Source organism: Egretta garzetta, unplaced genomic scaffold (genome assembly GCF_000687185.1).
Source record: "Egretta garzetta isolate BGI_Z169 unplaced genomic scaffold, ASM68718v1 scaffold425, whole genome shotgun sequence".
In the NCBI taxonomy this organism is placed as follows: domain Eukaryota; kingdom Metazoa; phylum Chordata; class Aves; order Pelecaniformes; family Ardeidae; genus Egretta; species Egretta garzetta.
The window spans coordinates 943,484-956,001 of record NW_009259796.1 but is presented as its reverse complement, the minus strand read 5'-3'; the positions used below and the strand labels follow the sequence as shown (position 1 = coordinate 956,001).

The 12,518-nt window shown below is 37.7% G+C and overlaps 1 protein-coding gene across 1 annotated transcript in view; it reads left to right on the top strand.

Annotated features, from left to right (window-relative positions):
- Positions 1-12,518, top strand: part of DNER (delta/notch like EGF repeat containing) — an 80,709-nt gene that overhangs the window by 60,641 nt on the left and 7,550 nt on the right. The window contains exons 9-11 of the mRNA XM_035895213.1: positions 1,843-1,965; positions 5,244-5,357; positions 6,457-6,588. Coding sequence (XP_035751106.1) covers positions 1,843-1,965; positions 5,244-5,357; positions 6,457-6,588 — 369 coding nt within the window. The remainder of the gene's footprint in view (positions 1-1,842; positions 1,966-5,243; positions 5,358-6,456; positions 6,589-12,518) is intronic.

Sequence of the window (12,518 nt, the reverse complement as noted above, 5' to 3'; positions counted from 1 at the left end):
CCCTGGGATCACTCTGTGGACAATAGTCTGGGCTAGAATTTCTATCCTCTCCTCTTCATGGATGGGTAAAGAAGAGATGGTGCTATGGTTTCATAAAGCCAAACCATTTACTAAAACATCCAAAGCACTAATTTGTGTTAATTATCTAGTCAATTCAGTTGATATTAACTGTGTGGTCTTTGGTTTGCTTGAGAGGGAGGTAGGCAGGCAGTGTGATGCCCCAGGTCAGATGCTTTGACTTGCAGTTGTGAGCAGCACATTGCTAACAGTCGAAGAGATGTAGAAAATGCGAAAGTTTGGTCACTCAATTATTTGCTGTTATTTCCAAGAAGGGATCAACATTATGAAAGATGCATGTTTTAGTAGAAATATTTGTACTATTTGTATTTTTACTTTCAAAAGGTAAGAACATCTTTTGTTCAATATATTAAATTCTGAACCTTCCCCGAAAGGTAATTTGGCAATTACGAAGCACTCCCTGTGACTCCAAAGAAAGGCAAAAACTATTTTGAAAGACCGGAGCAAATTGCCCCAAACTTTTTTCATTGGTCAAACACTAGCAGTTTTACTGTTCGTCTGTGCTAATGCATGTCTGTCAGGGAGAAAGCAGTGCTTATGGTACATTTAAATGCATTATTTTTACTTACTAAGCATTATCACCAATATATTTTCTTTTTTTTTTTCTTGTTGAAGTATTAGTTGCATTTAAATGTAGACATTATTTCTGGAGTTGGAAAGCCCCTTAAGAACCTTAAGACATAAATAAATAAAAAAAAAAAAGAAAAAAAAGGAAGTAAAGAGAAAAGAAAAAAAATTTAAAAGTAAGAGAAGAAAGAAAGTTTTTCATTAACAAAATTACAATCTCGGTATTGAAGAGTTAAATAAGCTTCTTCGTATAAAATATAATAGTCTTCAAAATGACCAGGCTTATGATTCTTCATGTTGAATACTAACTAACAAATATAATCAGGCAAACATATTTTAGTATTACAGCTGGCGTATTTCTGCTGTTACACTACACTAATTTATGCTGTTACTTAACATGAGTAGGTACTACCTTGACCTGACACACTGTATCTAGAACGTCATTTTAATTAGCATTAAGACTGATGATCGTATGACACTAAATAATGAGAAAAGTGCTATTTCAAGTGACTTAACTCCTTAGTTCTTGCCTCATGATACAAATGGCTCAGTGGCCATTAGCAGGTCTCATAGCTTTTCTGTGCTTCTACTTTCTTTGTCTGCATAATCAGACCATAATGCCTGCCTACATCTTGGGAATACTGTAGAAATGAAGTATCTTCATGCTTCTACAGTGTTTTGACATAGTACAACATTAAAGTTAAAATACATTATCATTCTAACTACTGTTACACAATTATCACCACTTCGATGAAAGGCAGCTTTGATGCAACGATCTGAGAAAGCTAGGAGCTACGTCGATATTAGTTTATTCTTTTTTACGATCAGAGTGTGGTTATTCGCATTGTTTGCAGTGGGCTTGGTCACCAGCCTCCATGTTTATGGCTTCGCTGTGGTTTATTGCAGGGGCAGTGGCTGGGGCTTCTCTCAGAACATTGTGCTTCCAGGTTTTTTTTGTTGTTGTTGTTGTTGGGTTTTGTTTTGGTTTGGTTTTTGGGTTTTTTGGGTTTTTTTTGGTTTTTTTTTGTAATTTCACCTGGGCAGCAGATGCCCTTAAAATCAATGTCTTGACATGTATCTCTTTGCACAGTGTATTTCAGTTAGCCAGCATCTGCCCATAATCTATAGTTGCTTAATTGTCAGTTTTTACTGGGAAGTGTTTCATAGCTTGTTTTATTTCCTCTTTGTGTGATTCAGGTTACCATGGCCTTTACTGTGAAGAGGAATATAATGAATGCCTTTCTGCACCCTGCCAGAATGGAGCCACCTGCAGAGACCTCGTCAATAGCTATGAGTGCCTGTGCCTTGCTGAATATGAAGGTAGGGTGGGGTTTGCCTCTTGGTTTTTCAATTGTATTCTATGTATTTTTATGGTAGGTTCTGTTACAGACAGATATACAATGTCCTCCACTGAGCAGAAATGAACCGCACATCTAAAGTGAACGGAAACAAATTTCAATGTACATCCTGATCCCATAATCTTTATTCAAATGAGTAGTTCAGATTTAGCTGGTCTGTGAGAAATGTATGTCCTTGTCTGGGGACAAATGGCTGCTCTCTGTTCTTATTAGGTGTACTTTTTTTTCCTGCTGTTTTTAAGATATGTTAGAAAGCGATGGGTTTTTAAAATAAAACATAACAAAATTTTTCATCAGTTACTGTTAGGAGCCATTAAATGGAGGGCTTTCCAAATTATTTTTTAATTTATTTCCTCCAGTGAAGTGAGTTAAAAACATAGTAATAAAAGATTAGCATTTGAAACAGATTAGCACAAGGGAGTAAAAATGAAAGTTTTACCTTGATTGTTCATTTAGAAGACCATAAAGCCCAGAGACAGTAGTAGGTCTATGCTGCTTTCCCATGTTAACGGCAGCTGTTCTTAGATATGTTCAAATGGAATCAGTCTTCAACGTTTCTTAAGTGATTTATAAAATAGAGCAGAAAAGTATGTGATTTGCTATACAAAATCTTTTATCTTGCAGTGGGTTTCAGCTTTACACAGAGCAGCACATATCAGCTGTCTGTGACATGTCCCTCTGCAGAGGGCTAAAATGATACATTTTTTGTGTATTCTGTTTCAAATCATGCTGTGAGAAGATTTTGAGTGTAATTTTATGTTATTAGTATTTATATATATATTTTTTACATAGAATGACTACGTCTTAGGGAACATTACCTCAGTATTTTCTCATTAAGCATACCAATCCTTATCTGTGTTGATAAGTAATGCTCACTTAACAGCTGCTTGAGGGTAAATATGTATTTCATGCTGGCGATTGCACTGCTCTTTGACAATAGATACAGAATTCATCATTTTAGAGGCTTAGTGAGGAAATGACCCTCAGCTTTTCATGTCAGTTTAAAGAGCACTTAACTATAATGTTATGACTTCATGTTCTGTTCTCATCCCACCTGTACATGCAGCTGAAAGCACTGTGTGCACAGCACATTTTGCTTTAAATGAAAGCAGGGGAATGGGTCCTGTAAGGAGTTTTTGCTGATAACTGAGCTTTCTCCATGCCCATACTTCAGGTATTCAGTGACACTAATGAGCAGAGCTGAGGTACCCAGCTCAAGATACCATGTGGGCCATTAGAGGCCTCAGTTTTACCACCACCAACCCAGACCTCCCTGCCTGCAGTCCCTGCTTCTGCCTCCATGCCCCCTGGCTGGCAAATAGACAGGAGCTGCTGTCACTGGTTGGGGCTGCAGTACGTGCCAGCGCGTACCTGTGGGCTTCTGACTCTGCTGGCCTCTGCTGCTTAGCTGCAGAAGGCTCAAACCAGAGTGCTCTGCCTTTCTGCTGCTGGCAGAACAACCAAATGATTTCAGCAGGTCTATAGCGAGTGAGTACGTGTGTGTGTGTGTGTATAAAACATATATATTTAAAGTAAGTTGCTTTTATATATTTTTTAATTATCTCTTAATTTGAGATGATTTTTTATATAACTCATATAAGCTTGCATTGCTGTACATAACTGCAGTGTTGAACACTACAACACTAAGTTAATTCCTTTTAATCGTTCACTCATTAAATACGTTTGCTTGTATGCATACATCTGATCTATCATATGTGTCCATTTTCTTCCTTTTGTGTACTGATTTTACTTTCTCATATTCTTTTCTCTAAAGACTATTTTGTTACTAATTTTACCTCTGCATGGTTCTGTGTCTCAGACTTTCCAAATTCAAATTCACAAACTGCCCAATTCCAGTACAACACAACTGGTATTCATGAAAGAGGTTGGGAAGGAGTAAGGCAGGATCAGCTGCATGTCCACTCTTCACATTGATTTGTCTCACCTCTTCTAGTCCTCCATCACTGTAGGTTCTATAATCTCCACAAGCAACAGAATTCCTTCACTGTCATTCACTACCTCATGATTAGAAACATTTTCCCGATGCCAGAGCTGTATTTCAGTTTTTATAAATAATAAACAGTGTGAGTTTATGCTTCTGTTGACTATGCAGTATGCAGGACAGTAAGGATTTAGAAACATGAACCACCTTAAAAAGTGAAAAATGCGTTTGTAATTTGTAAGTGTTATTGCATGGAAGCATTCAGAATCCTGTCCTGCTCTTCAGTTTGTTGAAATTCTTGTAACAAGTATAAGAATGGGAAAACTTGAAGATAACTAGGATTTTAGCTAAGTGGTCACTTTGGATTCATTACCAAGCAAAGAATGGTAATAAGACTTAGATTTAGACTTAAAACTTAGATTAATGGATAAATTTAAGCAGGTATTTTAAATGCAAGCTAACTTCACTGTAGTAGATACATAATAAACAAAGTCCCACCAGTCGTTCATTCTTCACATATATACGTTTATTTTTTTCATGTTTCAGTGCCATCCATGCACTGATTAGATCATTCATCTACTGATTTTTCTAGTTTTATCTGAAAAGTAGATCCAGAGAAAATGATGCATGTAGCAGTGGCAGCAGAGCCTCCCTCCCCATCCCCAGGTGGGAATCTGCTGTGCTTTATGATCTGTATGCCAGATACGGCTGGCACTGTCTTCTGCAAGGCAAGGCTGCTGAATTCGCACAGCCTACACCTGAGAATGACAGTGAAGGTAGTGGCATGAGATTGAGCAACCCAATTATTTACTTTTAGCTATGCATTTGAATAAATTAATTTCTCTTTTTATTGCCTTAGTTATCTTCCTCAGTTTCCTGCAAAAGTCAGTAAGAGGCATCAGAATGCTTATGTATATTATTAAAGAAGTTATTGCATAAAAGTCTTACTGAAGACAATTATTATTTACATTTTATTGAAGAATATTAGATAGCCGATAGCTATTATAGCTATTATACCATTGGTTTTTCATAGACACTGCAGCACTTCTTGTTGGCAAAAATTTCCCTACCTCTCTTATCCCAAAGCCTCTGTGGGTGGGAAGAGCAGAGAGGAGGCATGTGTATAAGAAGTTTAGCCACCATGAAATATATGGCTTTAGTCTTATGGCATTAGCCTCACAGGACAGGTTTGGAGGCTGCACATAATTGTGCTCATCCAGGTGAAGTTATCGCATATACTGATTTCATGCTGTCAGTATAGGTCATATTAATGGCAGTTACTCATTTTACCTTTTCAGGAAGGCACTGTGAATTATACAAAGATCCTTGTGTTAATATCAACTGTCAGAATGGTGGGACTTGTGACAGCGAAGGTCTAAATGCTACATGCATTTGTGCACCTGGATACACAGGCAAGTAATTAGTACATTACACAGAACATCTAGTTGTCAGTGTTCACTGTGTCCAAAAGAAGACAAATACCAAGTAAGACTATGTCACTTCAAGGAAACAAATTAATTTGGACTTTGATGAATTGTAATCAGTCTAGTCAGAATGAGAAGTTCTTGATATTACTTGCAACTGCTTTGAACTTTAAAAGTTTTGCAGAAAAAAAAGCCTGTTACTCAAGAGAATTCACTAAGCTAATTCGCAGCGATTTAATTTGCCTTATGACCTTACTGCTTGAGACTAGATTGCATTTTAAAAATAACATTTTGAAGACTTCCAGGTAAGCCAATATACTAATTGGACACTGTTGAAACTGGAAAATGTTTTAACATTGACCTTAGTTACTGCAAGCTGAAGAAACAACTAATTCTGTTCCCTTAGTATGCAATTGCTAAAAGCCCCAAAGTGCTTGTTATGAATCAATTTGCACTTTCAGAGTAATGGTAAGCAGCCCATTTAATCCTTCGGCCTTGTATTTAAACTGACACGAGTGGTGTAACCCAAATATCTGCTGTCCAGACAATTTATGACCTGATGCTCTGTTCGTCATGTAAACTAATATCCAATGTGATAGTAATAGATAAATCCATTCGTAGATGGTTTATAGATCAAATCATGCTTTTTGATCTGTGCTAATTAAAGGGCATTCTTTGGAAAAGAATTAGCTTTCCGTTGTACAGCGGCTGCTCCTCAGAGCCACTGATTACCTACATTATTGCATAGCACTTCAGAATATACAGGATAAATTGTTATACCACATTTTCTTGGGATGGAACTTATTTAAAGAAATGAGAGACACCTAATCTGGGTGAAGTTAGTCAAGTCACTTAGCCCTCAGACTTTGTTTTCATCTGGTTTAATTTGGATAATATTTCCTTCTTGGAGGCTATGTCAGACTTATTTCTTGAAACAGTTATAGAATACTTTTGACATTCTGAGAATAGATGCTATTGATCTATAAGGTGTTTTTCAGCTAGAGTTAAATGACTGACAGTGTATCTGCTACATGAGGCACCTGCTATATATAAGTTTGTTTTTTGGTTTTGTTTTTTCTGATATAAGGTGAAGAATGTGAGATTGATGTAAATGACTGTGACAGCAACCCATGTCACCATGCTGGCACTTGCATAGATCAGCCTGGTGGTTACACCTGCCATTGTCCACATGGATGGGTCGGTGCAAACTGCGAAATACGTAAGTTTTGTAGTTTTCTAAAAATTTCTTAAAATGATACATTAGAATAAAGGAATTTATATTTGTCTTTAAATTCCTATCTGCACAAATACTTTGAATCATCTGCGAATTATCAAAATTCTGTTAAATGCATTTTATTTAGGCCATAACATTTCAAAAGTGCCTATGAAAGTTAGAAAATTCTGTTTCCGGGCACCTACTTTGAGATGTGTTGGACTAGATTGTCAGAGATGCTCTCTCACAGCTGGGCACTAACCAGTTTGCCTTTTAATTGCACTTACGCTTCAGAGCTTACTTTCATACTTGGCTTGGGTAGAGTATACTTCCATAGCGCTATAAGCATGGTCGTAACAGCCCTCTACTGACTTCTGAGCACCGGCAGTTCTAGTGATGTTTCAGCAAAACAATTCTGAATTTGCTTACCTAAGGAAACAAGCCCTGTGTAATTGTGCTGTGACTTGTGTGTGCATGCATTTTTCAAGAATAACTTTTGCAACCATAGGCTCATTTCCACCTTTTTTCTTAGACAGGTAAAGGTCTCCAGAATAAAATATGCATTTATTAAGACTTGGAGAGGTTCCATTGGTGGGTCTAGTGAAGGAACAGCTTCGGTGTGATCTTGGCTCTTAGTATAGAGAAAAGCTTCAGTGTCAGTGCACCCTTACAGAGCAGTAGAGGGCCCATGAGAGGAAGACAGTATGAAGCCCAACTGTGGAAGAGTTAAAACAGAAATTAGGCTTCATTAGTTCTGCTGCTCACGGAACTGCTTTGTATTTTCCTGATGTCTTCTTCTTGGGCTACAGATGCTGTATTTACTAGGGAGTTTAGCTATGTATTTAACTGCCTGAATGCGCAGGTACTGTGGTCATAGATCCCTTCAAGTCATTACAGAGATACACAAGTTTGTGTGAGGCAATTTACACCACTTAGCACAGCCAATGTTGCAGGGATAGGTGATAGATTAAAAAATAAACAGAAGGGACTCGGGAAGCTTCTATTGTACGTTCGTGAGAAAATGCCTGCACAAAGGCAAAGTGTTTTCTATATCTCATTTACACAAGGAGCATATGAAGTTTTTCTTTTTTACTCTTTTACTTCATTTTTACTTAAACATATCAACTGCTTTTTAAGTTGATTTCTGTTCTTGACGTTTGTCCTTATTTTAACTCAGAAGACAACTCTGTTCACATCTGGACTGACACAAAAGTTTTATCTTGACAGGTTTAAGACCTTCTCTCCCTGTAATTGTTGGTTGTGAATTCAGTTTCAGTGCTTTCTGTTGGAAGCAAAGACTCCAGAAGAGCAGTGCTAGCTAGTCCAGAGGTGGTGACAGCACTGCCTTTTTTGTCTCCGAATAGCACACATGCCTCCCTGTGTGGTACAGAACCATCGTGATGTTGGGAGCACAATGTTGCGTGCTATCTGTATGCCACATTGCTCATGCTAAAAGATGCTCAGATGAGCTTTTACTGACAAGGCTGTTGTTAGAGATACCCACAACAAGCATGTCCAAGTTATCAGCAAGACAGTGTAATTCTGCCTGCCTTAGCTAATAAGTAGTGGGCTGGCAGACAGATGAGTACAGTTCTTGGAGAAAGCAATAATCATCCTGGAAACGTACTTCCTGGAGTACCTCAATGCAGTAACAATTACATGTCTGTTATGTTATGGAATGAATAGATGCCAAAGGGAAACAGATGGACTTGCGTGCTTTCTGAGCTCTGCAGACGTGCTATGTGAAATCAGTGATGCTTGTTCCGGAGTCCTCCTTTGGCTGTCATGCTCTAGTCACTAAGAGTTTGGCTGTTTGTACTACAGATGCATAGTGAGGCGCATATAAACATGCGGGAAAATGAGGGAAGTGGAACAGAGGGTAGAAGAAGCCTTTTGTACTGTCCAGCTACTCAATTATTCCTGCTTCCCTCCATGAGGGAGGCATGCCGCTAAGCACTTTATATGACTGGTAGGTTCAAGCTTATGTCTGTGGTTGGTAACTATTGACTCTTTTCTGACCTCATTTGTAAGTGTACAAGACAGAGAATGGATAAAACTCTGCTTAAACTTTGTTCTCTTGAGCAAGGGGATTGTCTCTGCTTAGTGCATATTTCTCTGCCCGCAGCATGTTTATAGTTGAACTGCACTGGCCTTGCCTGCTGCTCAGGAACTTGGATTTTCTGCTTATATTACACACTCGCAAACTGTGTAAGTTCAAATGATGGGAAGAAGCCACGGCACTTTGTTGTTGCTGTTTTAAGCCTTTTACTGACTGATTTGTTCTTTTGTCTTGTGACTACTAGGGCAGGAGGCAGGGAATTATCTGAGTGTTAACTGGCTTTGCTAACACTGCAAGGCTGACTCTCAACCAGAAATATTAGACCTTTTTTTTACATCTCAATATTTGGAGAACAAATTATATAGTATTGTTCATGGCAATTGTTTTCAATTGAAGAGGTTGAAATTACAGTGGGTTTTATCCAACAAGTCAGGATAACTAAGAGTGTATTTATGTAATAGTAATAATAGAAGAGATATAAAAAAATGCAATCTAGAAAATTCTGGTTTGGCTTGGTCTTAAAAGAATGAAAACAAGAAAAAAATTTTTTGCATAGTCACATCAAGGTACGTTTTGAAGAACAATTAAGTTTAAAATTTGAGGGTTACCAATAGTTTCTTCAATCAGCTTAACATCAGCAAATGTCTGATGTTCCCTTGCTATTGAAGTCACTTTGACACAGCATCAAAATAAAATGATGTGGTGTTATGAGGACGCCATGATACTTCACAGTACTCAGATATAAGTATGGACGTGCAGCCTCTCTAACCAATGCAGTGGCTTATACACAAAGCTGTGGAAGCTTTCCTAAAGCGCTTGGATTTTAACAGGTATATAAAGGATTATGCAAATAGAGAGGGATTGAGTTTTGAAGAAATCACTTTGCAGAAAGGATTTAAAAGCATTTTGTTCTGCAGACTTTTTCTACAGAACTGTGTATCCATGGGAAGATCTTTGCACTCACTGTCTTTCCATGAGGTACGAGTTGACCAACTGATGCAAATCCAATTCTAATCATATCTAGAAAGGCCATATCCAGCTCTTAAAGACAGATGCAGCACTTCTGATCTCACTGGAGTTGAGTCAATGGTGCAGTGGATTTCTGTTCAGCTCTAAAGATTGAATCTATTAGTAAATTTGCTTCTGTTCATCTTTCCATATCTCCTTGTCAAATTTGTCATATTGTATCAGCAATTTGTACATAATGGTTAATAATGTATTGGAAATTAAATTTAAACACCACATACTGACTTCCTTTAATATTGGACATCCCTCTGAATGCTATAAAAAGACGTGATGAAGCCAGGCAGGGGGACAAGCTGGTGTTTGAGAGTCATTTGACTAAATAGATCACATTTTGTCTTTTGTGATTTTCTGTTACTAGCCATGAAGGAGGCTGTTGGTACTTAGTCTTTTTTTGTAGAACAGCTCTCTATTTACTATTAATAGTTCCCCATTTTTTCACCAGCTGTTTTATCTTCTTGAAGTGACTACCCTAACGGGATTTCAGGGTTATCTTCTTGTCAAACTGTATTCTTTAATTTTCAAGTGCTGTATATGCAACAAACAGTTGCCTGGATGAACTTTATTTATTATATCATCTTATGGTCCTTACCAGTGCTGCCAATTCCAGCATTTAGGATTAAATCAGTCTTAATTATGAAGAGGATATTTTCCCTTTTAAAATGAAATGTATTTGCCTAAAAAATTAATGGAGCGTTCACTGTAAAATGCTTATGAAATGTCCCATATGAATTCTCTAATGCCTGCTGGTTATTTGTTAATATCATTACCTTTGCCACTTTTGCAATTATTAATGTAGTTGCCAAAGTAAGCAAAACCACATGGTTACTTGAAAACTAACATGAAGAATTTCTAGTATAGACCATGTGGTGGGCATTGAAATCTAATTCTTAATTGATTTTATGAACATTATTGTGATAAGTAAGAATACTGTGATTTTGAGCTGTCATATGTTATTTCTAATCATTGGAGTATAAACTGTTAATCTTCATATTTTTAGCTGGTGAGGAAAAGGGAGAAATTTCTCTCATGCTTATCATCCGGAGATGGAAGACATGGAATCTAAATTGTGACTGTCTTGCCATATATCTGCGCATATTAGATTTGAATTTGGCCTAGTCTGACAACTGACAGAAACCACTGTGTGTGACGAATGTGCTGCAGAACAGAAATAGAAACCCATCCCAAACTGCACAGAGCACAGCTGTATTCTCTCCCTCGCATCCTGACTGGGCAAATTGCATTAACAGCATTTTAGAAACATTAAATCAATGAATAATTCAGGCTGATCAAAACTTTACTGATCTCTGAAGAAGGTAACACAAAGAAGCAGTCAGTCCTTTAAACTCAGCTCACGTTTGTGGACAAAAGGTCTAAGCAAGCCCAGGTTCAGAGGTGCTCCAATACACCTTTCCTGTTGGAAACTAAGAGCAACAATTTCTTCAGACTCTGCCCAGGTAAATCCCACATGTTGCAGCTTCAGGCTTTCTCCCTGCCTTCCTCTAAAATGGATTTTTTTTTTTTTTCTGTACTTATACATTCCCCTGTATTTCTACCATAGATGGAGATTATATCCACAGATGCCACTAAAATTGTGATTTCAGCTCAGGTGCTCAAATCAGTTATCTGCCATCAACAACATCCTCAAGAGGTGGCTTCTAAGAATATCTTAATATTCCCAAAGCATGTGCTTGATAGCCCTGTTCCCAGACTGTTTGTTATTAAGTAAAGGGAGTTTCTAAACCAGTGCAAGCAGAAGTCCATTTGAAAAAGGAACAGTCACCTGCTAGAAATAACTTCTGCAGAGTGTCAGACTTCTGTAGTCAGAATGACTCAAGTCTGTTCCTGGTTTGAAATAATTTATGAGACCGTAGGCTTAAAAGACTGCCAAAAATGAACCCTAGAGGGAAGTACAGGTTAATTAGAAATACTCTGACCCATGCTAGGGAAAAACAGATCTGAGGACATAGGCAATTGATGGACAATCTGTTTGCCATTGATAGACAATAGTTTGGGCACCAAGAATATTTATAAAGGAAGTCTGGAATACAAGAAGCCTCTTCCAGATTGGCTTTACTTTAAGGTTTGCTTTGAGACTTCTCAGGGAAATTATGCTTGAGAGAATGCTCTAGTGGGCTCGGTACTGTAGCCCCTTATGAGATGCCCTTTTTGTCCTTGAAATGCTGGTTTTGAAGTCTCTGTGGTCTGGTGGAGATAGGCATAAGAAGAGCCTTTGTTTCAAATTAAAACCCAAGCATGTTTAAAACATATTAAATCACACATTTTAGTGGAAGCATTCACTAACTGTTAGAACAAACTGCACAGAGAGCTGTTGGATTACTAGAAGCTTTTACATAAAACCTGCCTGCCTTTAGAGAGCCAATAGTGTATAATAACATAATGCAAGAGTAGATGATGTTCTATGACTTGGGTTATACAGGAGATCAAACCAGTTAAGTGTTCCTATGTGACCTTAAAAATCTACAGAGAAGATGGGTGAAGGATCAAGAAAATGCTATTCAAATTTGATGCGTGTTAGGCATGGTGACATATCCATAACAGAGCCTGGGAAGGTTCAATTTTCATATCTCCTTAGCTTCAAAAGTGTCCACAGGATGTTCTATGACTTGGGTTATACAGGAGATCAAACCAGTTAAGTGTTCCTATGTGACCTTAAAAATCTACAGAGAAGATGGGTGAAGGATCAAGAAAATGCTATTCAAATTTGATGCGTGTTAGGCATGGTGACATATCCATAACAGAGCCTGGGAAGGTTCAATTTTCATATCTCCTTAGCTTCAAAAGTGTCCACAGAAATATCGAAAGTGAATATCATAAAAGAATTCTATTCAGC